This window comes from Pongo pygmaeus, chromosome 14 (genome assembly GCF_028885625.2).
Source record: "Pongo pygmaeus isolate AG05252 chromosome 14, NHGRI_mPonPyg2-v2.0_pri, whole genome shotgun sequence".
NCBI classification, from domain to species: domain Eukaryota; kingdom Metazoa; phylum Chordata; class Mammalia; order Primates; family Hominidae; genus Pongo; species Pongo pygmaeus.
The window spans coordinates 44,344,480-44,370,842 of record NC_072387.2 but is presented as its reverse complement, the minus strand read 5'-3'; the positions used below and the strand labels follow the sequence as shown (position 1 = coordinate 44,370,842).

Below are 26,363 nucleotides of genomic sequence, written 5' to 3'. Positions count from 1 at the left end.
AGCAGCTTGTGTTTCTTTCAGGGACCAGGGCAGGTCTTTCAAAAATGTGTACACAGATGCCTCCTCCTTATGAAAATTAAATCTTTACTAACAATACTATAACTCACATCACTAGTTTTTATTAGATTCCAGAAACAAACATAGTCATTTTCTTCAAATATAAACGTTCAAAAATCTTTTCCCTCCCAAAGTCCCCAAGACCCCGTAGGAGAAAAACTGCCTCTCCTTGGCTGGAAACTCTGTGTTCAAGTGTTTGTGCCTGCTCCCAGCTGCCCATCAAAATGACAAGTGCAACTCATGGTCCTTGTTTTCACGCAGTGGATTACATCTAGCAATAAGCTAGTCCTGTTCCACCCAAGTGACGATGACAGGTTGTGCTCCAGCTCTTCCTAGTTTTCAGTTCCATGCTCACAAGATAACATATTTCGTTCACCTTAATCCCATGACTCTTAATTCCCCAAATAAGTCCATTTGGTGATAGGATAGCTAACTGCACTGGTGGACAAGATGAGTGCCACAGAGAGAATGGGTCTAGAGGTCATGGACGAAAACACAGAACTTGAGCCCTCAGAGTGTATTGACTAATGGACTGGAGGTTACCCAAAGGAAGGGAGCCAGTGATCCTCTGTGAGTCTGGCCCCAATCCTGCCCTATTCATCATTACTAGTGACTCCAAATGAAGATGAATTATACCAATGACAGAACTGAGATCCAAAAATATTTTTGGCTCTATAAAGGTCCAAAACTGGTAAGAAGAAATTAAACAAGAGATAAACATAAATCCCTACAGACTAAGCTAGTTTTGGTGTAGTTGTGTTATTGTCAATTTCAGAAACAGTAATGGAATACTTGGCCTGACTGCAGGTCAAAAGGCTATTAGTTGACCTGGAGAAGGCTGTTCGTTCAGTGTGAGTCTCAGTATGACAAGGCTGCTAAAAATATTCATATGCCCTTAGACTTCTTTCCCTGAAAGAGTCAGGAGAGTCCTTGGTGCGGCTTCCCGTGTTATCCCTTATGGTAATAATCTGAACATATTCTGTCTGGGCCTGGGGTTGACCCAGAGAAGGGATGCACCACTTGGGGAATGGTGGTTCTCATCAAATATAGGAAGGGCTGCCACGTGGAAGACGGGATAACTTTCTTGTACTGTATATGACAGCAAGGAACTAAAATTAAAGAGAAGATATTAGTGGGCAAGAGATTTAGGGTTAACTTTAGAAAAACTTTTTAATAATCTAATTTCTTTGAAATTTAAATGTCCTTTATTACTGGTAGCTTGTAGTCATTGTAAGTGTCCAGGCAGAAACTGAATGATCCTTTTTTTGGGGGGTGTTTAGAAAAAAAATTCTACTCTCTGAATTTGCATGGAAGTTGAGGGAAAATAGAAGACATAACATTTTCCCAAAGCATTATTTAATACCGTAATTAGCCAGTTACTGTACTAAGTGTTTACTGGGCCTCCTGTTCAAAGACCTGTGATTTCATCAGGGAGATGAAGACAGGAAGGAAAAGGTATCCCTTTAAGAAGACGTTGATTTTCACCTTGTGTCACCTTGGTGGGTCTGTGTTTGTCTAATTCACTGCTCCTTTCTGCTGTCATTAAGAGTTAACACTCATTTCTTTCTAAAATGACACAGCCTTATCAGACTAGCAAAAATTAAAAATAACATACAATGATGGCAAAGTTAAGAGGATAACAGTTATCTCATATATGTTGGTGGGAGAGTCAGAGAGGCAATTTGGTAATATATAACCAAAACCTTCAATAACATGTGTGCCTTGTGACCGAGTAATTCTACTTCTAGAAATGTAACCTAAGAGGAAGAAACTCGTTATATAGCTATCCAGAGGGACGTTCATGTCAGGGTTTTGCAGTATGGGGAAAAAAAAACCCAAACAGTATATATGGAGATAACTTATCTCAGGGCACTGATGAATTAAATAGTGGCACAATGGTGGTCAGACCACCAGTAGTGGCAGGACATGCTGGTTAGACTCTTGGACTCAGACATATCTGAGTTTAAGTTCTGGCCCTGCCACTTATTTGCTGTGTAACATTGGGTAAATTACATCTTCGAATCTCAATTTTCTTACTCATATTTAGCAAAATATGAGTAAGAGTGCTAAATTAGTAGGGCTGTTATGAAGATCAAATGGGCCAAAATGCACATGAAGTCTTCATCACAATGCCTGGTATGTCCTGTGTGTGCAATAAATGACAGTGGTAATAGTAGCTGTTGGGATTACTAATAGGTGCATCCATATAATGGAATATCCAGCAGCCACTGAGAGTCATTGTATAGATATATGTGATTCACTTTGGAAAAACATTCAGGATATGTTGTTCAATGGAAAAAGAAGGATAGGAAAGAGAGAAAGAAAGCTCTGGAAGTCCATGTCCCAAAATATGAATGGTGTTTATTTCTGAGCGTCAAGATTATGGGTGAGTTTAGTTCCTTTTCCTCTATAGTGATTATTTTCCTGCTATGACATATTGGATAATAATTGTGTGACAGAAATGTAATAACATTTTTTAAAATTGCAGTGGCATTGAGTTCCCACAGTTTTGGCAAAATCCTGGGATGTATAATTCCTAACAGAATCCAGAATGTGCATGTTTTGTGTATCTTGCTGCAGCTGCATAGAACTCCTTTTAAGATAGTTTCATGACTATTTTAAATTGAGGGTGAGAATCAGGTTTCCTGGAGTTTCCGTTCACTTCTCCATCTTCCCAGATATCTCCAGTGTAATATTGAAGAGCAATTTTACTTTTTCGTTTAATTACCTCTCTTCTGACTTACTGCTTTCTGACATCTGCACAACATTCATTGTTTTTATTATTTCATTTAATTTTTGATTTCATAAATATTTTACATGCAGGTATAAATTTTTTTATTATGTTTTTCCAGGAGATTTAATTCAAAAGTACATGGGCCATAAAATGCATTCTACAAAATAACCCCCTGCTTAAATGTTGTTATATTTCATTTCTTAAAGACTAAAGATTTAAATTTAATCCATTTTCCTCAGAAAGCATCATAAAGGCCATATACCATAGCAGGAGGAAAATCAATGTCTTTTTAAAGGGATACCATATATGTTGAAAAGTAAACTGACATTTTTTTCATAGCTTTGTCAATTTCATGCCACTTCTGTTCAATTCTATTTGGTGAAATAATTTTTAGTACCTACTGAGCTCCTCTGTGAAATAATTTTCAGTGGTTAAAAATAATTCATTAGCCAATGTTTCATCAGGGTTACCCTTGGATTCATAGAAACATTGAGAATTATGTTTGTTCCAACACATCTGTTATATTAGTCAGCTTTTAGTGCCATATTATGGGAATCTCAGAAACCTTTTGACTGGGTTCAGGTTATCTGTGAATTTTTATATTATTTTATGGCCACCGGCTGCATTTTATGACTATATATTAAATGTTTTATTTTTTCAAATAACTTTTCCAAATGGTCTCAGTTTCCCATCCAAGGGAAATCAAGCATATGCCTAAAGATCTACTGTTCAGTAAGTTGCAGCTAATGCAAAACCCCAAATAAACAAAAAAAGAAACAAAAATAAAACCCTTCTTTCAAAAACAATCCTGTGCAGAATACCAGTGTGCCCCAAATCTACATACCTGACCTTTCGTTATATCTGTTCTTGGTTGGATATGCCTTCAGCTTTTAATTGGAACCTTTTTCATAATTGTTGCCATTTAACACATTTAGTCTGTCAAATCATAGGATGTCTTTATGGCCATATAATAAACCCTAGAGAACAACTTCTCCAACTGTAGCCATCTGCAATGATCACAAGAGTAGCTTACAAAATACTGACAGTCTTTATGGTAATAGGATACATATGGCAGCCCACAATTATGTGTAGCTGCATTCAATTAGTGTTGTACAATTACACAGTTTTATTGCTTAGTTAAAACAGTGAAAGCACTACATACTGGGTAATTTGCACTAATCCCTGTCCCTTTAATAGCCCCTCAGTGTTTAAAATGTGGGGGAACATCTATAGTACTTAAAGGACCAGGGATGAACATTAAATCATACCTCATGTTGTGAATACTCCTTGACTGACAATTAATGTACTCCCACTTCACGTGTGGGTCACATTTTATAGAGGCTTTAAAATACAGTTATGGCAAAAGGTTCTTAGACCACAGCTGCACTAGCTGGACCAGCCTGTCCAAGCCTGTGCTTACAGCCTGCTCATGCCCTTTATGAAAGATGGTCAGAATAAGGAGGAACGCCAAGTAACAAGTCAATCCAGAGAGCAGTCTAAGCCAAGGATTTGGCATTTTCAATGTGAACTTGTTAGAAGCCTTTCTGATTTCTAACTTTTAATTAAAAATTTAGTTCAAAGTGAATTTATGGCTGCCATTTGGAATAATACTTTCTGGAGATGGTTTTGTGAGGATGTGTGTGTGTGCTCACGTATGTGTGCGCACGTGCAGGCTTTAAATGGATGTATTTAGCAATCTGTGATTTTTTAACAAAGGTTTAATTACATTTTCAAATGGCCTCAGTCATGCCCCTGTGTAACTGGCTCAGTAAGAGATAAGGGTGCACGTAGCTCAGGCTGCAGCAGGTGCTAATGAAGAGCACCCGTTGTGAGAGGGCTTCTTAAACCACTGAGGGAAGGGCTCTCCCACTGGAGAAGAAACACTGAAGTATATTCTTCTCCATCCTCCTCCCAAAGTGTTGACAGAGAGAAAAACAGAGTGACCTTGTTTCCTGCCCTGCCTGACAGTGAGTTAAACAGAATTCCAAACTAGAGGACTGGACATTTATTCACCTGCAAAAACTTTTTTTTGCAGCATTTCAAATGTACTTGTGTCTAGATATGGTTTCAATTACATGGAATTGGCCTTTGTCTTTAAGCTCTTATTTTCTCTCCTAACCATCCCTTGAACCTCTTTATGTTGACAAAAATCCTACTATGTGGTTTTTAAAGCAAAAAAAAGCGAGGCGGGGCACTGTGCAAGTGATTAAAAGACCATTGTACGGGGAATAAAAAGAACATCACAATTACGGTTCTATGTATTTCAATGTTTTTCATTTTTGTAGACCTATTATTACTTTTAATAATACTTTTGTATTAGTACTCATTTTCTTTATTTTAAGGAAGATTTTTAGTGATTTTTTCTTAGTTATTGAAACTTTGAACTATATTGTTCATTCATATTAAATATAATTGGTCTATGGCTATATGTTAGATGGAATTTCTATTAAAATGTAGGTGTTCGAAAAGAAAACTTTTCCTACATGTAGGAGAATTACAAGGTCATATTTAGAACTAAAATGGGACTTATGACTGAATCCACCAACATCTGCTTTTGTCAAACTTTTGAGTACAGTTAGGTGATGTAGATACTGTGTTTAAGAAAAAAGCTACAAAATTCCTGCAGCAAGGGGGTTGAATAAATTACAATCTGCATCACCTCACAAAGCACACAGAATGAATGTTTGGACCTAGCAGAACATCAAAGCAGGAGATTATTTTGCATTTTAGAAAGGTTATTGTTAACAAAATGGAATTAAGGAAGTAAACAATTCTGCTCTGCCTCGGAAATCAACTAGACCATCTACTAGATGTTTCCAACTCAGATTTCTTTTCATGAAAAACATTTGCTTGTCATTTGGATGACCAGAATGGCTGACATGGTAAGACCACAACTTAGGGTTTTCTTTTGCCTAAGAACAGTTAGGCTGGGGCCGATGTTGTGTTTTGCAGCTGTGATGCCTCAAAGTTTTTAACTTAACTCTAAGTGACCAAGGCTGGACAGCTGCTTCATTAAGTAAGGAAGAAAATGTCCATCCCAGATGACAGCTGGGCAAAGCCACATCTGTGAGGGACATATGGCTGTTTTTGCCCTAACAACCCAATCACAGGTGACCTCACAAATCTTCGGATACCTGCCAGAGGGCAGCCCAAACTTGATCCTGATCAACAGCTCCTGGGAATAAGACTCCATGCTATGAGTGTGGAGAAAATGTAAAAGAATATTTTCTGCTCAGAAAAGATGCAGTCTCTCAGATAGGTGGGTCTGACTGCCTGCTTCTGCCAAAACTGTTGGATCCAAGTGATCATTGCTGATATTGCAGCTTAGCTGGCCAAACATCTGCACTTTATGTTGCAGTGAAATGCAAAGTTAATCTACTTTTTCCAAAGGAAGGCAGACGTGGCATGTGAACAGTAGCGGTGCCCCTGATGTGTGGAGATGTGCCTTGCCGTGCAGAAGATTCAAACTACTGCAGCAAGTAACAGATGATCACAGAGTGAGAACAGGAGAATATGCAAGCCTCGGCTTGCTGGATCAAGTATTTTGATGTACATGGAAAACTTGGCTGCTTCCTTGAGGCATTTCCTGAATATTGCCCTTGCTGGAATTACTAGCCTTTTACTGTGGTTTTCTTAATCTTATTCATTCCAACAGAGCGGACTCAATCAGGATTCTGAACGCCCTTTCATCTTTTCTTTGAAATAAAATAAGTTATTTGGGATACTTTTTAGAGCAGCTCCATTTGTTTTGATCGTGGCTGGAATTAAAGGAGTATAAATACTTGCCTGCAGTCACATGCATCCTTTTCTTGATTTGTTGGGTGAAGGAGAGAAGATTTTTACCACCTTAATAAGGGAAACCTGGACAGGATGCTGACTCTGCACCTGATAAATCTTTCCAAATTGCCACAGGTGAAATGAAATGTTAATATCTCTTTCAATTATTAATTTAAGAAATGTAAATAGATCATGTTGAAAATACGAGGCACTGAAAATAAAGTATTTTACTATAAGTATAGTTTTTTTGTATTTAGTTACTAAAGAATTGCATTTTTAAAGTTTCTTTCTTTTTTTTTTTTTTCAGACAGATTTTTGCTCTTGTTGCCCAGGCTGGAGTGCAATGTCTTGATCTCAGCTCACTGCAACCTCCACCTCCCGGGGTTCAAGTGATTCTCTTGCCTCAGCCTCCCGAGTAGCTGAGATTACAGGTGCCCGCCACCATGCCCAGCTAATTTTTGTATTTTTAGTAGAGACAAGGTTTCACCATGTTGGCCAGGCTGGTCTTGAACCCCTGACCTCAGGTGATCCACCTGCCTTGGCCTCCCAAAGTGCTGGGATTACAGGCATGAGCCACAGCTCCCGGCAAGTTTTCTTAATATATTGAAACAAAGAGATTATTTTCATAAATCAGAGACACTGCACCAGGGACTTTCTATACTTCATTTTATTATGCAAATCAGTTTTAATTATAGACAATATCAAAAAAAGATAACCAAAAGGATGGAGAAAACCTGTAATCCTACCACCAAGAGACAGATACATCAGCACTGTGTTCTTTCAGACTTTTTCTTTTTTTCTTGTATGTACTTTTTTTTCTTTAATGGACATTTTATAAAAACCAATCTGAAAACTGCTCTGCTCATTTCCCAAACATCATTCAATAACTATAAACCCATATCGCCATTTTAAGGTCACATAACCTCTCGTTGTATGAATGTACTATAATTTATTTAATCAATTTCCATTTGCTAGGTGTTCACCATGATTCCAGTTTTGCAGTAATCTAAAGGAAGTAAGCTATTTTGTATGTATATCTATTCTTGCATAATTGCCTAATTTATGTTTTACCTTCTATACATTAAATTTAAACACAGTGTTCCTCATTTCTTCAAGAAAGGGCTTTTGAGCTCTTGGTTTTCAGACAACTGTGCTTTTTACCTTTGTTTTAGGTGTATGAGCACCAAGATGGCAGCAAATCACTGAAGCTGGGTGACTTTGGACTGGCCACCATTGTAGACGGCCCCCTGTACACAGTCTGTGGCACCCCAACATACGTAGCTCCAGAAATCATTGCGGAGACTGGGTAAATGCTTCTCTTATGTTTAGGTGCTATGCTTGCAAAAGAACTAGCCAGCTTTGAGAATAGGAAAAATAGTACTGCTGTGCCCCATCCAGACATAATTAGCTATCAGGTTTCTTTCACTCTTTTTAAAATTTTATTTTATTCTTTAACATTTACAGTGGGAGCCATTTTCTCTGTTTTCCCAATCTGTTTTGTCAATTACTGCAATCTTAAGGCTTCCATTTGGTCTTTGTTAAAGGTAGAACAGAAGTTATTAACCCCAGAGTAAAAAATGTTCAGACTAACAGAAACACACAGCGATGGTAATTAACTCTCATTTGGAGATAAAAGAAACAGACACTGCTGTGTGCGGTGATTACAGTCTCCTGCGGTTATTTCTCTCTGCTGCCCTTATCCTCCAGTCCAGGTCCCATTTGGGACCTCTTGGGGATCCATTGATTTTCCGTGGAGTACAAACACCCTTAGGCATCAGGGACCATTGGGAATTTCCTGGTTTCTGTGTGCAGAATCAGATGAATGTGGGGAGAAGGGCAGGGTAGCCTCTTCCTTACTAAGGCCCCACAATATGCCAGGCCTGAAACTCCTTTACTTCTTACTCTTCCAGTCAATGGTTCGATTCCCATTTTGCACTTCAATAAATTGAAACTCTAATGGGTTAGATACCTTGCAAGCTCATGATTAGTTTTAGTGGCTGAGTCAGGGTTTGAACTCAGGTCAGCCTGAGTCAAAGACTCCTTTGGTAAGAAGCCCTATTTCTTTCCAAGGGCCATAGACAGGCTCTGAGGTGCCATCCTTAAGCAGAAGGAATAGGGGGGTGGGGCACTGAGGGGAGGCAGCCCTACTTTTTCTTCTCATTAGCAGTTTCAATCCACAGCTGGGAATCTAGGTGGCACTCTCCCCTGTGACCAGTTGGAGATAGTTTTTCGAGGTTTTGTTTTGTTTTGTTTTTTGCTTGTACCATAGACCACAAGGGCAGAAAAACCAAACAGATGAGAAGGGAATCCCAATAGGGAAATTCCTGAGGTGAGATGTGAGGGAATGAGGACTTTGCTACTTGGCACATTTGAATGAGGTGGGAGCCCACATCCATAGCCTTGTCTGACCTCCCTCAGGTGGGGCTGCCTGGGGCACAGCCACACTTTCTACTGGGACATGCTCTGCTTGCTGCTGGGAGGAAGTGGTGGGTCTTGAAGACCATATTGGGGACCAGCTCTGACACTAACTGTGTGATCTTAAGCAAAATTACTCACCCGTCTGAACCTGTTTTCTCTTCTGTACAATAAGCAATACTTGTCTTGTCCAGCCTGCAGAGTTGCTAGGAAAACAAAGCACGATCATGTATGTCAGTGCTCTATAAATTGGAAAATGTTCTAGAAATAATTATTATTCCTAAAGTGAGGGAGTTTATCTCAAGGGTCCATCGTTATCTCAGAATTGTTATTACTATAATAAACCTTTTTGCTGAAACCCTTCATTTACTGATATTTACAAAAAGTCCAGCAATGCATTCCTTTGATTTTTATTCCTGCACCTTGGTCTTTTTTTTAATTATTATTTTTTAAACTTTTTCTTTGAACTCTTGTTTAGGTGGTGGGTTTTAGTTTAGTGTTTGTTGTTGGGATTGTTATTTTGTTTGGTTTTATTTTTGGCTTGGAGGAGGAAAGTCATCGATTTTACCAAGCTGCATAATTTGTCCGAGCCTGACTCTCCTAACTCTAACATCCCTTATTTTTCCAGATACGGCCTCAAGGTGGACATCTGGGCAGCAGGTGTAATCACTTATATCCTGCTGTGTGGTTTCCCTCCGTTCCGTGGGTATGGGCAACAATCTTTTATTCAGCTCCGACAAAGCATTTCTCTACTCTCCGAGTGATCCATTAGCCCTTCTTGCGCAAAGGAGCCTGCGGCAGGAAAAGAACACAAGAACTTTACTTGCAATCCCTGTTATTTTTTCCCTGTTATGTCATGCATGTTAATTTATATGCCTTCCATATTTCTTCCCCATATCATTAAAAACTCATTCTTTCTTTTTTTTTTCTTTTTGGTTTTGAGACAGAGTCTCCCTTTTGCTCAGTCTGGAGTGCAGTGGCACAGTCTCAGCTCACTGCAACCTCTGTCTCCCAAGTTCAAGCAGTTCTCCTGCCTCAGCTTCCTGAATAGCCGGGATCACAGGCATGCGCCGCCACACCAGTTACTTTTTGTATTTTTAGTAGAGATGGGGTTTCACCATGTTGGCCAGGCTGGTATTGAACTCCTGATTTCAAGTGATTCACCTGCCTCAGCCTCCCGAAATGCTGGGAATACAGGTGTGAGCCGCCGCACCCGGCCCAAAAACTCTTTCTTAATTTACCAAAACAGTTCCACATTGACATTTTTCAATCGGTTAAAAATACACATTTTTACACATTTATGGGGGGAAAGGAAGGGCTCCAGTGCCTAAGACTGAAAAGATGTACACTGAGTTGATATCTTAGTGCTGTTTTTCCTTGTTGTCGTTCACCTAAACAGAAGTGGTGATGACCAGGAGGTGCTTTTTGATCAGATTTTGATGGGGCAGGTGGACTTTCCTTCTCCATACTGGGATAATGTTTCCGATTCTGCAAAGGTAGGTGTCCAGTGCCTTCCTCTTCCCTATATTCTATGTGTCTTAACGGAATTATTTATTCCAAATCATTGTGTGCAAAGAAACTAATGACATCATAAGTATGATTTCTATACACATTTTAGTTGTAATTGCTAGGTTTTCCAAGATTTCACAGTCATCAAGTCATCTGTTCCCAGACATCCCAACAAGTACTTATCAAGCGTCTCCATCTGCTGCCTTCGTCTCTCTCAGGTGCCATTCCAGTGACATTGCTGTAGCCTCTTGCTGTGCCCCACCCTTGCCAGGCTTGAGCCCAGCTCAGATTTCTATATGGCCTGTGGTTTCACTTCTCTCAGCTCTTGACTTAATGACTTAATTTCTCAGTGAAGCCTTCCCAGACCATCCTGGTTCCAATTGCATCTCTTAAACCTTACCTGGCATGCTGTATCCTACTTGTCTGTTTTATTTTTCTCCAGAACACTTACACCTGTGTGTCCATCTGGTGTGCCATCTAACTACCTATCTCTTTACCCAAAAAAAGATAGATATAAATAGGTAGGCATGTCTTCTTTGTATAATTAATTTCCAGACTCTCTCCACTAGAATGCAAATTCTGCGAAGGCAGGGATTTTTATCTATTTTGTCCATTGCTGTACCATCACTGCCTAAAGTATGACCAGTATACTGGTGCTCAATATATATTGAATAAATGAACAAGTATATGAATGAATCCATCAATTAATCAGAGGGAAGAAAATTGAACCTCAACGTAGGTTGAAATCGTCAAGAAAGACTTCATGGGGAAGCTATGATTTAAGTTGAACCTTGAATAATAGCCAGGATTTAGAGGCAGAGGGGGAGAAAAACACAAGATTCATGGTTTTTATCCCATGAAGCTAAAAGGTCAGTCCTTAACATGGATGAAGGTGATGGTTGCGCAACAATGTGAATGTACTGAATGTCAGTGAACTGTGTGCTTGAAAATGGTTGAAGTGGTAAATTTTATGTATATTTTACCACATTAAAAAATATTTATAATAAATCAACTTCTAAGAAGCCTATAAAAATCTTACATTGAGATGTTTGTAGACCTTGAGGAGAAAAAGGAAAACCTTTTCATTGCTCTTTTTAAAATTTATATTATGTCTCCAAGTGCTGACTTAAATGTTTGAAAATTTGAGAAAAATGTTCTCAATAATTATCTTGAGAAGTAATTATCTTTTGATTGCTTAATGTTTATGCCTTTGCTTTTGCCATGTCCTGAATGTGAGTTCCCTTTAAAAGCCAACCCCTCAGACGTGACCACTTTGTGTGGAAAATGATGCATATTGAGTGCAAGTCTCCCATTTTCTTCAACTGTCCAGGAACCTGCCAGAAAGGGAATGTCAGAGAAAGGCGCAGGCTAAAGGAGATGGGACGATACAGCTGCAGGGCTGGGGGCTGTTCAGGAACCTGTCCAGTTCCCCATGCCATCACTGCATGATCTGAGGGCTCACAGTTACTGACAAATAGGACCATCTCCTACACCTCCATAGCACCTGCAAATGGCATCACACACAGCAGATACTTTCACAAGTTCTGATCCAAGTTAGAAAGTGAATGAAGAAGGCTGAGTGAACTCTCTCCCTCAATGAAATTAAATCACCCCCTTCCCAAGTGGTACTATAAAGCCTGTGTATGTAAGGAACTGGATAATGCATATGTAACCATTTTGTGACATGGGAACTTCTAATCCAAAGTGGACAATTGTATAGCATACTCATCGTTAAGACCCAGGTAGAGCATTCCTGGTCCGAGTCCATTTGAGCTCATGAGGAAGTTCCATTAATTTCAGGATGATGAAATTGTTTACCTCTTAATAGTTCTATTTTTCTTTGTATCGATTTGTCTGGAAATTTTTGAAGCAATTGTAACGTATTTCTTTAGAATTCTTTAGCTACTAAAGGATCAATTCTATCTTGCTACCTAGCTGTTGACAATTCTATGTCTTTCCTCATACCTTTCTTTCAAACCTAAGTATGCTGTCTTGAAATTAGGGGGAAATTTTCATTTTTCCTTTCAGCTGCTAAAGTGAAATTTTAAGTAAAGTGTTTTTTTAAATGTGACTTCTATATTAAACTAATTAATAAATCTGTCTTTAACATGCAAAATGCTAGACAAAGAAAGGAATATTAATTCCTTAACTTGTATAATTTCTTTTCTATTGCAAACATTTTTATGAAAATGATTCCGATATTAATTTAATTTTTATTCAACCACAAGCTATGTATTTGCAATTCCAAGTGCTTACCATTTTTAACTTTTGAAGGTGATAAATAGCCACAGGTAAGTGGAGTTGATGTATTTAAGATTTAGAGCTTTTACAAATGCTTTTCGAAACTAAAAGAGAACTCTTGCATTTGCACACATCCAGCTTTTCACCTTAAATTCAGATAAATGGACTCTAATGTTCCCCTTCACAGGAGCTCATTACCATGATGCTGTTGGTCGACGTAGATCAGCGATTTTCTGCTGTTCAAGTCCTTGAGCATCCCTGGGTTAACGTAAGTGACTTGCACCATTTCCTATGTTCTCTCCTAACATTCCTTTTAAAAATCAGTTGCAGATTTTCTAATGTTATTGCCTCCTTTTGAAAGTGTTGTGGGCCAGGCGCAGTGTCTCACACCTGTAATCTCAGCCCTTTGAGAGGCTGAGGTGGGTGGATTGCCTGAGCTCGGGAGTTCGAGGACAGCCTGGGCAACATGGCGAAACCCCATCTCTACCAAAAAGTACAAAAAATTAGCTGGGCGTGGTGGCACAAGCCTGTGGTCCCAGCTACTCAGGAGGCTGAGGTGGGAGGATTGCTTGACCCTGGGAACCAGCGGTGGTAGTAAGCCAAGATCGTGCCACTGCACTCCAACCTGAATGACAGAGTGAGACACCATCTGAAAAAAAAAGAAAAAAGTGTTGTGTTCCATTTTGTTCCTCCCCCTCATATGTGCCAGGACAGTTACAGGATCTTATACTTGTTCCACGAGGGCATCTGATGTATCCATTACATTTTATTCTGATGAGACTGCCTTCTAACTGGTGAGGTGCCAGTGGTCGCAATCTTCTACCCCACAACCTGCTTTCTGCGGTCCAGATTAGAGCTAAATAATCATCAAGAAGGCATAACAGACTTTCTGAGTCTGTCCTGCTTTTAGCATGATTCCTACCAAAAGTGCAAGTGACCTGAGGGTTTCTGCATACACCTTTGGGCTACTCCATTGCAGCACTTCTCAAACTTGAATGTGCTCACCAATCACCTGGAGAGCCTATTAAAATGCAGATTCGAACACGTAGATTGGAGGCTCTGCATTTCTAAAATCTCCCCGATGCTGCCTCTGTGGCTGTTCTTTGAGTACACGGGTCTAATGATATTTCATTAACTATGAAGGAATTCTCCAGAGCAGAGTCATTATTTTTTAATTCTGTATTTCTCTACAACCGATGGGTAAAATTTGTTTTGATTAATAATACTCGTAGTTGGCTGGGTGCAGTGGCTCACGCCTGTAATCCCAGCACTTTGGGAGGCTGAGGCGGGCAGATCGCTTGAAGCCAGGAGTTTGAGACCAGCCTGGTCAACATGGTGAAACCCCGTCTCTACTAAAAATACAAAAATTAACTGGGTGTGGTGGTGCGCACCTGTAATCCCAGCTACTCAGGAGGCTAAGGCACGAGAATAACTTGAACCCAGCAGGCGGAGGCTGCAGTGAGCTGAGACTGTGCCACTATACTCCAATCTGGACAAAAAAGTGAGACTCCATCTCAAAAAATAATAATAATAGGCTGGGCACAGTGACTCATGCCTGTAATCCCAGTACTTTGGCAGCCCAAGGTGGGCAGGTCACTTGAGGTTAGGAGTTTGAGACCAGCCTGGCCAACATGGCTAAACCCCGTCTCTATTAAAAACAAAAAAAATTAGCTAGGCATGGTGGTATGCGCCTGTAATCCCAGCTACTCTGGAGGCTGAGGCAGTAGAATCGCTTGAACCTGGGAGGTGGAGGCTGCAATGAGCAGAGATTGCACCACTGCACTCCAGCCTGGGGGACAGAGCAAGACTCTGTCTCAAATAATAATAATAATAATAATGCTCATAGTTAATACTGATAGAATGCTTAACTTCTAGAGTCTGCCAGAAGTATTTTAAGCATCTTATATACCTTAACTGTGTTGTGTTCGTACTTACTGTGTTCTTCCCAACAACATTGTAACTTTGTAATCTAGTTTCTATGGTAATCCCCACTGCCAGATAGGGAAGCTCCATCACTAGGTCTAATGGTTCCTACTGCCAGAATAGAAGACAGATATAGGCTTGAATATATATATAGACATGGTCATAGAGGTGGACAATCATAGAATTGTCAGCTCATTGATATAAATTTTACCAGCCTCCCTACTGCACTGAATCATCTGGCTGTACACTGAAGGCCACAAAATGTTCCATTTCTCTAAATTGTCACCTTGGTGAGTAGTCAAGTGATTTGTTTGTTTTGTTTTCCAAAACAACAAAAGCTTGAGGTCAAGGCATGATTGAAAGCACAGTCAATGTGTCCGGTGACTACATATGGGGGGACAAGAACTTGGGATCTCATTCATGTTGTGCCACTAGATGGCCATAGGTCTAGATTCCAGCATTCTACATGTCTGAATGTGATTCTTCACATTCCGCTGGGAGGTTATATACAAATAACAGGAGAATAGACATGAAAATGAGCATGTAGAGCTATACACTGAGGTTTATTTTAAGGCTTCTTATATAGCAGAGTTTTCTAACTGGTGTACAGACATGCAAAAATAGTAATCCCCACGGCCCTAGGGACAGGGGGCTGTACAGCCAGTATCCAGGAGTGGTCACTTCCAGCCTCAACAACATCTGCATTCACCCCAGGGTGCTAAGCAAAAGTTATCCTTTTCTGTGAAGCTGAAAAGATTAGGAAGCATCTTACTTGAGCCTCATAACAAGCCTACGAGATAAGCAGGATGGGTATTATTGGACCCATTTTACAGATGAGGAGACTAAGGCTATGCAGGGTGATTTTCTCAAAGTAGCCAAGCTTGCAGTTGAGCCAGAATTTGCAGCCAGATATCCTCACTTTCAGCCCAGGTGTTTTAAAGTCCCATGCACCACATTACATCTACCCCACCCTTTGTTACACATGAAAACATGGTAATGTTGTAAACAGGTAGGTACAATATGGACATTGTCATCACTGTAATGATTGCTAATACAAGTCAGCAACCTTTCCAAACTCACTTACCCAGATCATGGTACCTTTTTCTTAGCTGTGCAGGGAGGAAGAGGCACAAGCCAGCTGCAGGCTCTCTGGGTGGCAGTGGTTGGTTCTGACTGATCCACGTGTTAATGCTATATGGCAAAATGCTCTGATTCCTAGTGCCAAAGGTTCAATTCAGCGTATATACCTGAACACACTCATCCATTTGTGCTACTTTTTTTAAATGATGCTTAAAGAGCCCATCCTTTGCAAGTCATCCTTGTTGTTACTTAGGCATTTTATCTTTGCTCAAATTGTTGAAGAATGGTGGCTTGTTTCATGGTTTTTGTATTTGTGTCTAATGCACGTTTTAACGTGATAGACGTAATGCATTGTGTAGCTAGTTTTCTGGAAAAGTTGATCTTTTAGGAATTGTTTTCCAGATCTTCAATAAATTTTTTCTTTAAATTTCAAAGAAAAAAAATAAAAGCCCACCATCCATAAATTGTCAAATTGCATATTAGCTCTGGAGAAACTGAGACAGGGTGACCACACAGAAGAAACTAGACAATCTGAATTTGACACGTGGCCTTAAAAGGCTCCTGAAGAGCCACAGAGGAAAGATATTCATAGATGACAAATAATCATTTTACTTTTTTTTGTTTTGAGACAGGGTCTCACTCTGTCACCCAGGCTGGAATGCGGTGGCTCAATCATGGCTCACTGCAGCCTCGACCTCCTGGGCTCAGGCAATCCTCCCGCCTCAGCCTCCCAAGTAGCTGGAACCCCAGATGTACACCACCACAACTGAGTAATTTTTTAAAAAAATTATATGTAGAGATTCCTAAATACATTTTTATCAGAGACACTGTGTGCCAGCCCTGCCTTCTAGGAACAAAGTCTGATACAACCAGACAGTTCCAGGGTAGTGAGAACGGCTACCCCAGTCTGCTCTGTGGGGAGACTTCCCAGAGCCCAGAGAAGGAGGTGCCAGAGCTCAATCCTGGAGAAGACTAGGAAGAAGATATCTGACAGTCAGTTCCAGCAGAATGTGCATGTTTGCTAGAAGATAACTTTGTAAATGTGAGCAAATTTGTTTATATACATGAGGGGTCTGGAATGCTGTTGGGAACAGCATGAATGTTCCCCTGATCCCAGACCAAATGGCCCTATATTAATAATATCCCAACTCAACTGTGGTAAAGAAACAAAATTAAGAAGGCTTCTGGCTGTTACCAGTGAAAAAATAGGTTGCTCATTATGGCAATATATACATGTCTCAGCAGTAACTTTCTGCCTCTTCTGCCTGGTTTTGTGCAGTTTTACACATGGTCCCACTTTGCTGATAATTATGTTCCATGGCTCCCTCTGGATCTTAGACTTCTGCTGTCCATTTCAGTTTTTCCTCTCAGATTTCCTAAAGGCATTTTCTAAAAGCAAGGAGAGAATTTAAGTAATCATCTGGGCGATCAAAAACTAAAAAAAAATACCCTTTCTGTAATTCAAACAGACTTACCATCCTAAAAAAAAAAATGGTTTTAATAAAAGCTTTTTAAAGACTCGATTAAGTGAGTGCTTAACTTTTGAAATCATCTTTATGAAGTAACTAAATCAGAAAACGGAATTTTTCTTCATCTGAAAATAATCAATTGTTAAAAGTAAGCTTTCACAATCAGCATTTAGCATTTGTTGACGTCTCCAAGTACAACAAATGAATGGCCAAGCAAAAGAAATAAATAAATTAGGGATTTCAAAGAATATCCGTTTAGTAAGACATTTTGCATTTGGCAATCAAATTATATCTGATTACCACAAAGGAGAGAAGAGGGGAGAAAAGTACTAATAATTATGTGAACCCTAAGGACGTTGTCAAAAAGCTCTTTCTTTGCTCTCATTAGTTCTAATTTTCTCTATTGCTTATTCCATGACTTTTTTACTTGGCGTACTTGGAATTGAAAAGGCAGTCTTGGCTGGGTGCAGTGGTTCATGCCTGTAACCCCAGCACTCTGGGAGGCCGTGGCAGGTGGATCACTTGAGGCCAGGAGTTCAAGACCAGCCTGGCCAACATAGTGAAGCCACACCTCTACTAAAAAAAAAAAAAAAAAAAAAAAATTAGCCCAGCATGGTGGTGGGTGCCTGTAATCCCAGCTACTGGGGAGGCTGAGGAATGAGGATGGCTCGAACCTGGGGGCAGAGGTTGCCGTGAGCCAAGTTTGAGCCACTGCACTCCAGCCTGGGTGACGGAGGGAGACTCTGTCTCAAGAAACAAACAAACAAAAAGAAAGAAAGAAAAAGGAAAGGTAGACTTATATAAAACAGAGAGTAGAGCATAGGGCAGCAGAAAGGAAAACCTACTCGGCAAAAGTCACTTGTTTTAGCCTCATCCAGGAGCTTCCTCTAAGTTCACCTTTATTTTTCACACGTCCTGGGTCCGAATCCCACCGTGCTCTGCCGTATTCTTGCCCTTTGCTCTGTTGTTGAAAGAGTCATGAGCGAGGCCTCTCTGTGGATGGTTCCAATGAGCCACATGAACAAAGCCATCGTCAGTAAGCAGCCACATGTCTGGAAGAGGAATGTAGACCCACGGGAGGAGCATCAGCTCACTCACCTGTGTGACCTTGGGCAAGTCTTTTCTCTCCTTCAAACCTGTTTTCCTATCTGTGAAATGAAGAAAATAGGATTCTCCTCTCCACTTGCTATAAGGATGGGAAAAGGATCATATAGTTAAAGAGTCTGAGAGGGCAATCTTAAGTCCTAGCACCTTGTAGGTACTTAGCAAATATTTGGTGAATTTGAGTCTGAGCCAGATGACAACTGTTTCATCCATTGCTATGTGCTGATGAAATGCAAATTGTGATTAATATTGGTGAATGAGAAGCTTGATTAAGGAAGAAAGACTGTCATCCCCCAACATGATCCTGTTTGTGTGTCACAGATCCAGATAGATAATATGTGTATTACCAGCTCTGTTACTTTCTCCAGCATCACAGCTACTTTGTTTAATGTAGTTACAAAATACCAACAAAATTATCCCAACTACGTTTCTTTACCCTATTACCCATCTAGTGGAGAACAATATGATTTAGGCACATTTATTATAATATAAGAATAAAATAGGCAATAATATATCTTGACCTTTCCAGGAATTGGAAAGAGGGTTGAGTCACTTTCCCCACAAATGATGCTTTATTGATAGAAAATGTAGGTTCATGATAAGTTCATAAACAGAATTGACATTTCCAGAAAAAAATTCTTATATATAATTAGAATCAAATTATCATCATTGTGATATTTTAAATATATTGCTGTCATTCCATTTTTATTTTCAAAATGTTCATCTACTTTATCCCGAGTTATTCTTCTGTTACTCTAGGATGGTATAATTTTATGAATCTATGTTTTACATCAAATTATTTTGCCAATTTAACAGATTAAAAAAAACTGAGGGCCAGGCGCAGTGGCTCATGCCTGTAATCCCAGCACTTTGGGAGGCCGAGGCGGGCAGATCACCTGAGGTCGGGAGTTCGAGACCAGCCTGGCCAACACGGAGAAACCTCGTCTCTACTAGAAATACAAAATTAGCCGGGCATGGTGGCACATGCCTGTAATCCCAGCTACTCGGGAGGCTGAGGCAGGAGAATCGCTTGAACCTGGGAGGCGGAGGTTGCAGTGAGCCAAGATCCTGCCATTGCACTCTAGCCTGGGCAACAAGAGCGAAACTCTGTCTCAAGAACAAAAAAAAAAAACAAAACTGAGGCTCAAAAGAGTCTAGCCTGAAGCCCACTGGAGCCTCTAACACAGGTCTGATGCCTGGGTTTTGCCCCCAGACATTCTGATTTAATTGGTTTGCACTGGCTTTGTGGCATCAGGACTTTTAAAAGCTCACAGGTGATTATAACAAGAAACGAAGTTCAAGAACTTTTGTGCTAGCAGAACAGACTGGTTTAAAAAAATCAAGTATAGTTATTTAGCCAATTCAAGACTTTCTATCACTTTCCTGGCCTTTACACTTTAGTTTACCTCCTATATCCCACCTACAGACTCTTTTGAAAAGATTCTGCTAAGTCCAGATATCCAAAAGGAAAAAAAGAACAAGAGAAAGAAGAAAAAATAGAAGCCTGGATAATCTCCCAAGATATTCCATGTTGACTAATAAAAATCAGCCCTACCCACACACACAAAAATGTAAACATTCCTCTTATTGTGCTGGTAGAATTTGTTAGCAGTTAAGTGAAGCCCAATGACTCTGTAATAATATATAAAACCACTTATTTATATTCATAAATTTTAAATGATGATGTGGAATTGCAGTTTCCATATGGGCATTTTATCCTGTCCTTGCTCTAAGATAAATCTTAACTTGCCTTACATTTTCTCCCAAAGTGCAGTGTGAATTGTAGACAGAGAATCATAGGGCCATACTGAAGAGAGTCAAGGGGACTGGGGGTGCCGTGCAGGTGGGGACAGTTAACAGGAGTCAAGCACACTGGGAGGAGCAGCGGAACTGCTATTGAAGAGTCCTTTAATGACCTTGGAATGGTTTAAAACTAAGTGGGAATATTCTAGCAGTAAACTACTCAAGACTGCCATGCTTCTCCTGAGTTTACAGATATTAATAATGGAGTCTGGCAATGAATAGACTGCAAACCAGATCCATGATTCAAACCCAAAAATCCACAAGGGGATGAGAATTTTCTAAAGCATGACGCCTGAAATGGTTTCCCAGAGGAAAGCGAGGAATTCTACATTACAAAGTGACTTCACATCCGTTCCCCCACAAGCCTCCCCACAGCTCTTCCCCAGTAACCCCTAGAGAAATGGAGACCAGGAGGCCAGGTCTCCTATGGACAGTGGTGAGAGTTCATTTTCCATTTTGCAAACTAATTTTGTTCGTGTCAGTTGCAATGCTCTGCCAAGTGGTGGATGGGAATTTCTAAATCAAAAACTACTAACCTCAAACCACAACCAGCCTGTGTCGAACTTCAGAAACTACCACCAAACCAGAACGTATGGTAATAATACTATAACTATTTGTAAAATACTGCCAGATTTGTCACGTTTAGAAAATTCATAGCACATTTTTGGCACATAATCTATTCTGAATAATGATGATAAAGATGTATATATATAAATGTATGTTTTTAACTTCCCTATTTATTTTATTGATGCATGACAGTAAGTTAGCTAAATCTCTATCATCCATCTGTATGGTGCAGGTACAGATTAGATCCCTGCAAAGCCAATTGTTTAAGTCTTTTTATCCAATTATGCTGAAAACCTTCAAAATTTATATAAAAACACTGCAGACTTTTTCATTGTCATGGGGTGTGTGTGTGTGTGTGTGTGTGTACATGTATGTGTTTTACCTACTCCAGCTGAGACACCTTATTTCATTGGAAAAAAATCCTGGAACGTTTTAAAATTTATGAAGTCAAAAGCCTCTCTGACAACTTGTTTCGCTACTTGCATTGCTTCAGTGTGAACTAATAACCCAAGGGAAGCTCAAACCTTCACTGGAATTTAAAGCTGGAGGCCTTCACCTCCAGGGCCCAGTATCTGAAAGAGTTGCTAGGAACCTTGACAGGAGATTAGGACCAGGACAGGGCTGGGAAATGATAAGGAAATCCACTGTGAGGTGGATAGAGAGCAAACTCCTGCTCAAGAACTAGCAGTGGGGGGAAAGCCAGGTGAAGGCAGGTTTCTGAAAAGATGCCAATGGTGGGGAGTGAAAAGAAGGTGGGGTTATTCAGCAAGAGCTGAATCTTTCTCAGTAAGTTAAATAGGGGCTGCTCTTATGAAAACCCAGCTATCTTTCCCCATATTTACACCTAGGCTGGTAAACACAGCCTGTGCCGATCATAGGGCAATGCTGTTGGCTCCGTGCAACTTTATTCTGCCCAGTGTCAGCCAGGCCTTGCTGCACTGCTTGCTGCATATAGGATCCTAGAGTCCCGGCCCTAATAGGTCACGTTGATACATCCCAGATTAGTGGACACCCACTCTCCACTTGACAGAGAATTTCTAACTGTGTTCCACTGGGTCCCTGAAATGCTCATCGTCTCTTTTATTGACCACCAGATGATTCCCAGGCTCCATTGTCGTGTCCAAATATTTTCTGGTTTGTTTGGCCCCTAATTCAATTCCCCTTCCCCCTCACCACTGTGCCACTTTCATCATGGAAAAGATGATTCACTGAGTATTTCCATTTAGCAGTTAAGCAGCCCTTTTGTAGCTGATGCCATGCTAGTGAGCATCCTCAATTGATGCAACCTGGTGTGGGAAAAAGAACAGAGTTTCAGGCCTGGTTCGATGCTGACTCAACCACTTTCTAGCTGTGTGACGCTGAGCAAATGATTTCACCTTGCTGAACATCATTTTGCCTATGTTCAAAATGGGACTAATAAGTGGACGGAAGTTTGAGGAGGGAAGAGATCATACATGTAAGCAGCAGTTAACACTTGTGTCACCTTCCTCGCCCTGCCATGCTCTTCTAACTTCCCTTCCCCGCACCTCTGCTCATTCTCTGTTTCATCTTTGCCTCAGAGAAAGAGGTAAACCTATACCTCCCCAAGGCAAACCACTTCATTTCTACCCTCCGTCCCTACCTTGCCCTTCTCCTATCTTTCAACTCTCCCTTTTCACTAGCTTCTTATCCTAAGACCACAAATATGCTCAAGTTTCTTTCATCCTAAAAAGAAAGACCTTTCCTCAACCTTCTCCACAATCATGTTTTTCAAAGTATCTCATCACTGAAAGCTCATTTGATCACTTTGCCCAAGGTAGCCTGGAACTCTACAAAGAGATGGTAAGAAGTGCATGTGTAATCTTGGGGGTGAGGCCAGTAGGGCACCCAAGGTGGCCCCTTTCATTCTGACAGAACCCGACACTCTGCCAAGGCATGATACTAATATTCAGAAGACTTTCAGTATCATTTTATCCCTTGCCAAATGTTGAAAAACTCTCAAAAATTCTAACTTAGATCCCAAACGCTATTGTCCAACTTAAATTCCAGGGGCCTTTTGTTTCATTCACCAGTTGTTGGTTTTCTGTTTTGTTTTGTTTTTTCGAGACGGAGTTTCGCTTTTGTTGCCCAGGCTGGAGTGCAATGGCGCAGTCTTGGCTCACTGCAAACTCTGCCTCCGGGCTCAAGCTATTCTCCCGTCTCAGCCTCCTGAGTAGCTGGAGCTGGGACTACAAGCATGCACCACCATGCCCAGCTAATTTTGTATTTTTAGTAGAGTTGGGGTTTCTCCATGTTGGTCAAGCTGGTCTCGAACTCCCGACCTCAGGTGATCCACCTGCCTCGGCCTCCCAAAGTGCTGGGATTACAGATAGGAGCCACTGCACTTGGCCTCATTCACCATATTAATAAAAACATTTTTTACATACACGATTCAATTCACCCTTGTGTTTAGAACTCTGGATGCATAATCCTAATTCTTTGTAATTATCATCTGATTTCTCTTTCACTTGTAGAGTGAACCAAGAGCTGGATAATGTACTATAAAAATAGTAAAGGGAAAGTAGTCCTTCACATTTCTTAAACTTACAGTCCTCTTATTAAAAAGCTCTATTCCCAATGGAGATGAAGGCTTCAATTCTGGGATCTTTTGGGTATTCATTTATGGCCAATCTTCTCCTGTTTTTTCAGCTTTCTCTGCCATTGCCGTGGCACATAAACTTAACTAGAGACAAACTGTTTGACTTCTTGTTTGGCAGACATGACTTTGTGGTTTCCCACTTGCACACACTGCACACCAAATATCACCGTACCTCCTCTCTGCCTGTCAACACACTCTCCATCATTAAGGGCCAGGTCAAGTCCCATATCCCTCATGAAGTCAGCTGTAACTGTTCACCCCAGAAAATATGCCCTTTCTCCTCTGAACTTATTTGGTGAATCTAGCTGAGCCATCCAGCCATGCAGTCTTGTAACAGCTCCTTTTTATCTTGTTGGCCTGTTTCATGATTTTACATAGTGTGTGCATGTTTTGTCTCCCAATTAGCCTGCAAGGTTCTGGTGGACAGAGATCACATCTTCCTCCCACACTCTGCTATTCCTAACATAGCCTTTGACAAGGTCGGCACTTCATGTGGCCCTGCTTCTGTTCCCTCCCCAAGTAACATCCCCACTCTACTGGAATTTCACCTTGTTTCTAACACCAAAAAATAGAAATAGTGCAAGTTGATATAATGAAAAAGCACTGGGGGTTTCCAGTAAAGCCATTAGAATAGATTGTGCTTAACTTGGGGATAAATGCCTTGGAACAGGCCAGTTAGACCCAAGTTATAAAGAAAAGAAATGGAGCAGAGGGTCTAGGAGAGCAGGGCCCATGCTGTCTTTGCTCGCCATCATTTCTCCCCCACCTACTGTAGAGCCTGGTCCATGTAGGCATGCAGTTAATGTCTGTTGCGTAAGTGAATGCCCAAATGCTGAAAGAAAAAGCAAATGCCATGTGGAGGGACCAGCTCGTGCAAAAGGAGCCAGCACATTATGCTTGAGAAGCAGAAGACTTATTTTCCTGGATGGAACCAAAAAATTACCTGCAAAATGATGGAGAGGAAGAAGAAAAGAAAAATAATAAATGGCATCGAAGTGATTGCCAGGAGTTTCTTTTTAGCAGTGAGTTACAAACACTCTATTATCTGTTCATTCATTTATTCCACAATTGAGCATCTAATATGTGCCAAGGCACTATGCTAAGACCTGGAGATTCTATAGTGAGCAAAACACAGTCTCTGCCTTGAAGGATCCTGCAGCCTTTTCATCATGAACTCTAGTAAGTGGTGGCACATACTTATGACCTTGGTTATTGTGATTCTAACAATATTTAGTACAAGAGAACCATGTGTCCAGCCTCAGTCATAGATGGCTCCAGCAGAGAATAGAGACCTTGGTTAAAATAAGCTCCAATATAAATTACATCATAATAACAGATGATTTGAAGGCAGCAAGAAAGAAAGACTTGAAATTTAAGGAAGATCTTTCTGCCTGGAAGGCTGCCTGGAATTTTAGAATGGCCAAATGAGTAACTGTGGAACAGCCCAAGTTTATTTATGGGCCATGCAGAAGCCCAAGCTTGCCATCCAAGACCCTTGGCTTTGGGTCTAAATGATGGGTTAAGAAGAAAAAAAAAAAATTAAAAAGAAGATGTTCACATTGAATTTTTTTTTCTGGTCATCTAGATTAACTTGCTCTTTGACATGTTCCTAGAGCCGTGGTTGGAATAGATTTTATTAGAAACCAAAAAGAGAAATAATTTTTTTTTAATTTAGAGACAAATCTCTGAGGGTCAGATGACACAAAGCAAATTAATTTTAGAGCGGATGTGGAAATGAATGAGACCTTGGAGCAGTACTTCCAACAATAGTGTTTAATGAGTAGACATTGGTTGGTTTATTTCTGACATCTTATGAATTCTAAGATCACTGCCTGTGACTAGAAGATTTGGCCTTCATTTTTCATTTATCTCATTTTCTTTCTTTTTCTCTTCTCTTTATTTCTTTTTCTCCAGGATGATGGCCTCCCAGAAAATGAACATCAGCTGTCAGTAGCTGGAAAGATAAAGAAGCATTTCAACACAGGCCCCAAGCCGAATAGCACGGCAGCTGGAGTTTCTGTCATAGCAGTAAGCATCTGAAATATCCACCTATAACTTTTTTAAAGCAACCCACCTAAGAGACAGGCATTACTCAGGAGATTCTCCAGTCAGAGGCAGCAGAATGGGTCATTTCTTTAGACAGCTCAGCCACTTAATGCACTAGAGGAGGTATGGGACTTATATATATTATGTGTTTCTGCAGATCATTTCCCTGGGCGTCACATCATTATCCAACACCTCCAGGGTGTCTTGCAGTATATATTAATTTTATGATTTATTTATTTAAAACTGAAAACCTCCCCCATGCTGGACTCTGTGCCAATGCAAACTTCTTGGCTCTAAGAAAAAGAGTTCATAGTGTCCTTTTGCTAGGACCTAGAAAGGAAAGGGAAGCTGAGAGAGACAACATTGCAGGGAGAGCTTGGAACACTATAGATCTTGATACTAGACGTAAATTAAAGTCAAAGCATAGCAGAAAGCTACGCAGTGAGATTTTCAGTGAAATTGAATTACTGTGAACACCCAACGAAGTCACAATGTCTTGCTCCTTAGAAATTTCTGTTCTTAAAGTTGAAAGTCTTTTAACATTTACTATTTTATTGATGCGGCTGCACAAGGCCTTTCTTTTCTGTTCTATACATGCAGACATACACTACATGCAATTTGATCGCAGCTCTAGGCAAAGATTAAATTGGGCCGAGGAATAATGAAACCTCATACTTCCTGGTGTCATATTCTAGAGTAAATATATTCAAGTTCCAATTACTTGAGTTTTTAATAATTTCCTCTTTTTTTCAGAGTATGTAAATTTTAATAGCATATTCAATCTGAAAATCACTTGAGCTGTTTTTCTTCTCCAAACAAAGAATTTAAGACACTATGATGTGGACTTTTTCAAAAGTATTTATGCTATTAAACAGCACCTCTCACTCATGAGCAGTACTGAATATTTAACGACTTCTCTGGGTGTTTTTGGTTTCTTTCTTTTTTTTCTTTTTTGGTTGCGCGAGAGCTCTAAAAAAAAACTGAAGATAAACAAGTGATCTGTTTGATGCCACCAATCCCA

At 40.2% G+C, this 26,363-nt stretch overlaps 1 protein-coding gene across 4 annotated transcripts in view; it reads left to right on the top strand.

The window, feature by feature from the left end:
* Positions 1-26,363, top strand: part of DCLK1 (doublecortin like kinase 1) — a 351,269-nt gene that overhangs the window by 303,806 nt on the left and 21,100 nt on the right. For all 4 annotated transcript variants that reach the window (XM_054446408.2, XM_054446409.2, XM_054446411.2 and 1 more), the window contains 5 exons: positions 7,741-7,874; positions 9,612-9,689; positions 10,383-10,479; positions 12,921-13,001; positions 25,211-25,324. In XM_054446408.2, the coding sequence (XP_054302383.1) occupies positions 7,741-7,874; positions 9,612-9,689; positions 10,383-10,479; positions 12,921-13,001; positions 25,211-25,324 (504 nt within the window). The remainder of the gene's footprint in view (positions 1-7,740; positions 7,875-9,611; positions 9,690-10,382; positions 10,480-12,920; positions 13,002-25,210; positions 25,325-26,363) is intronic.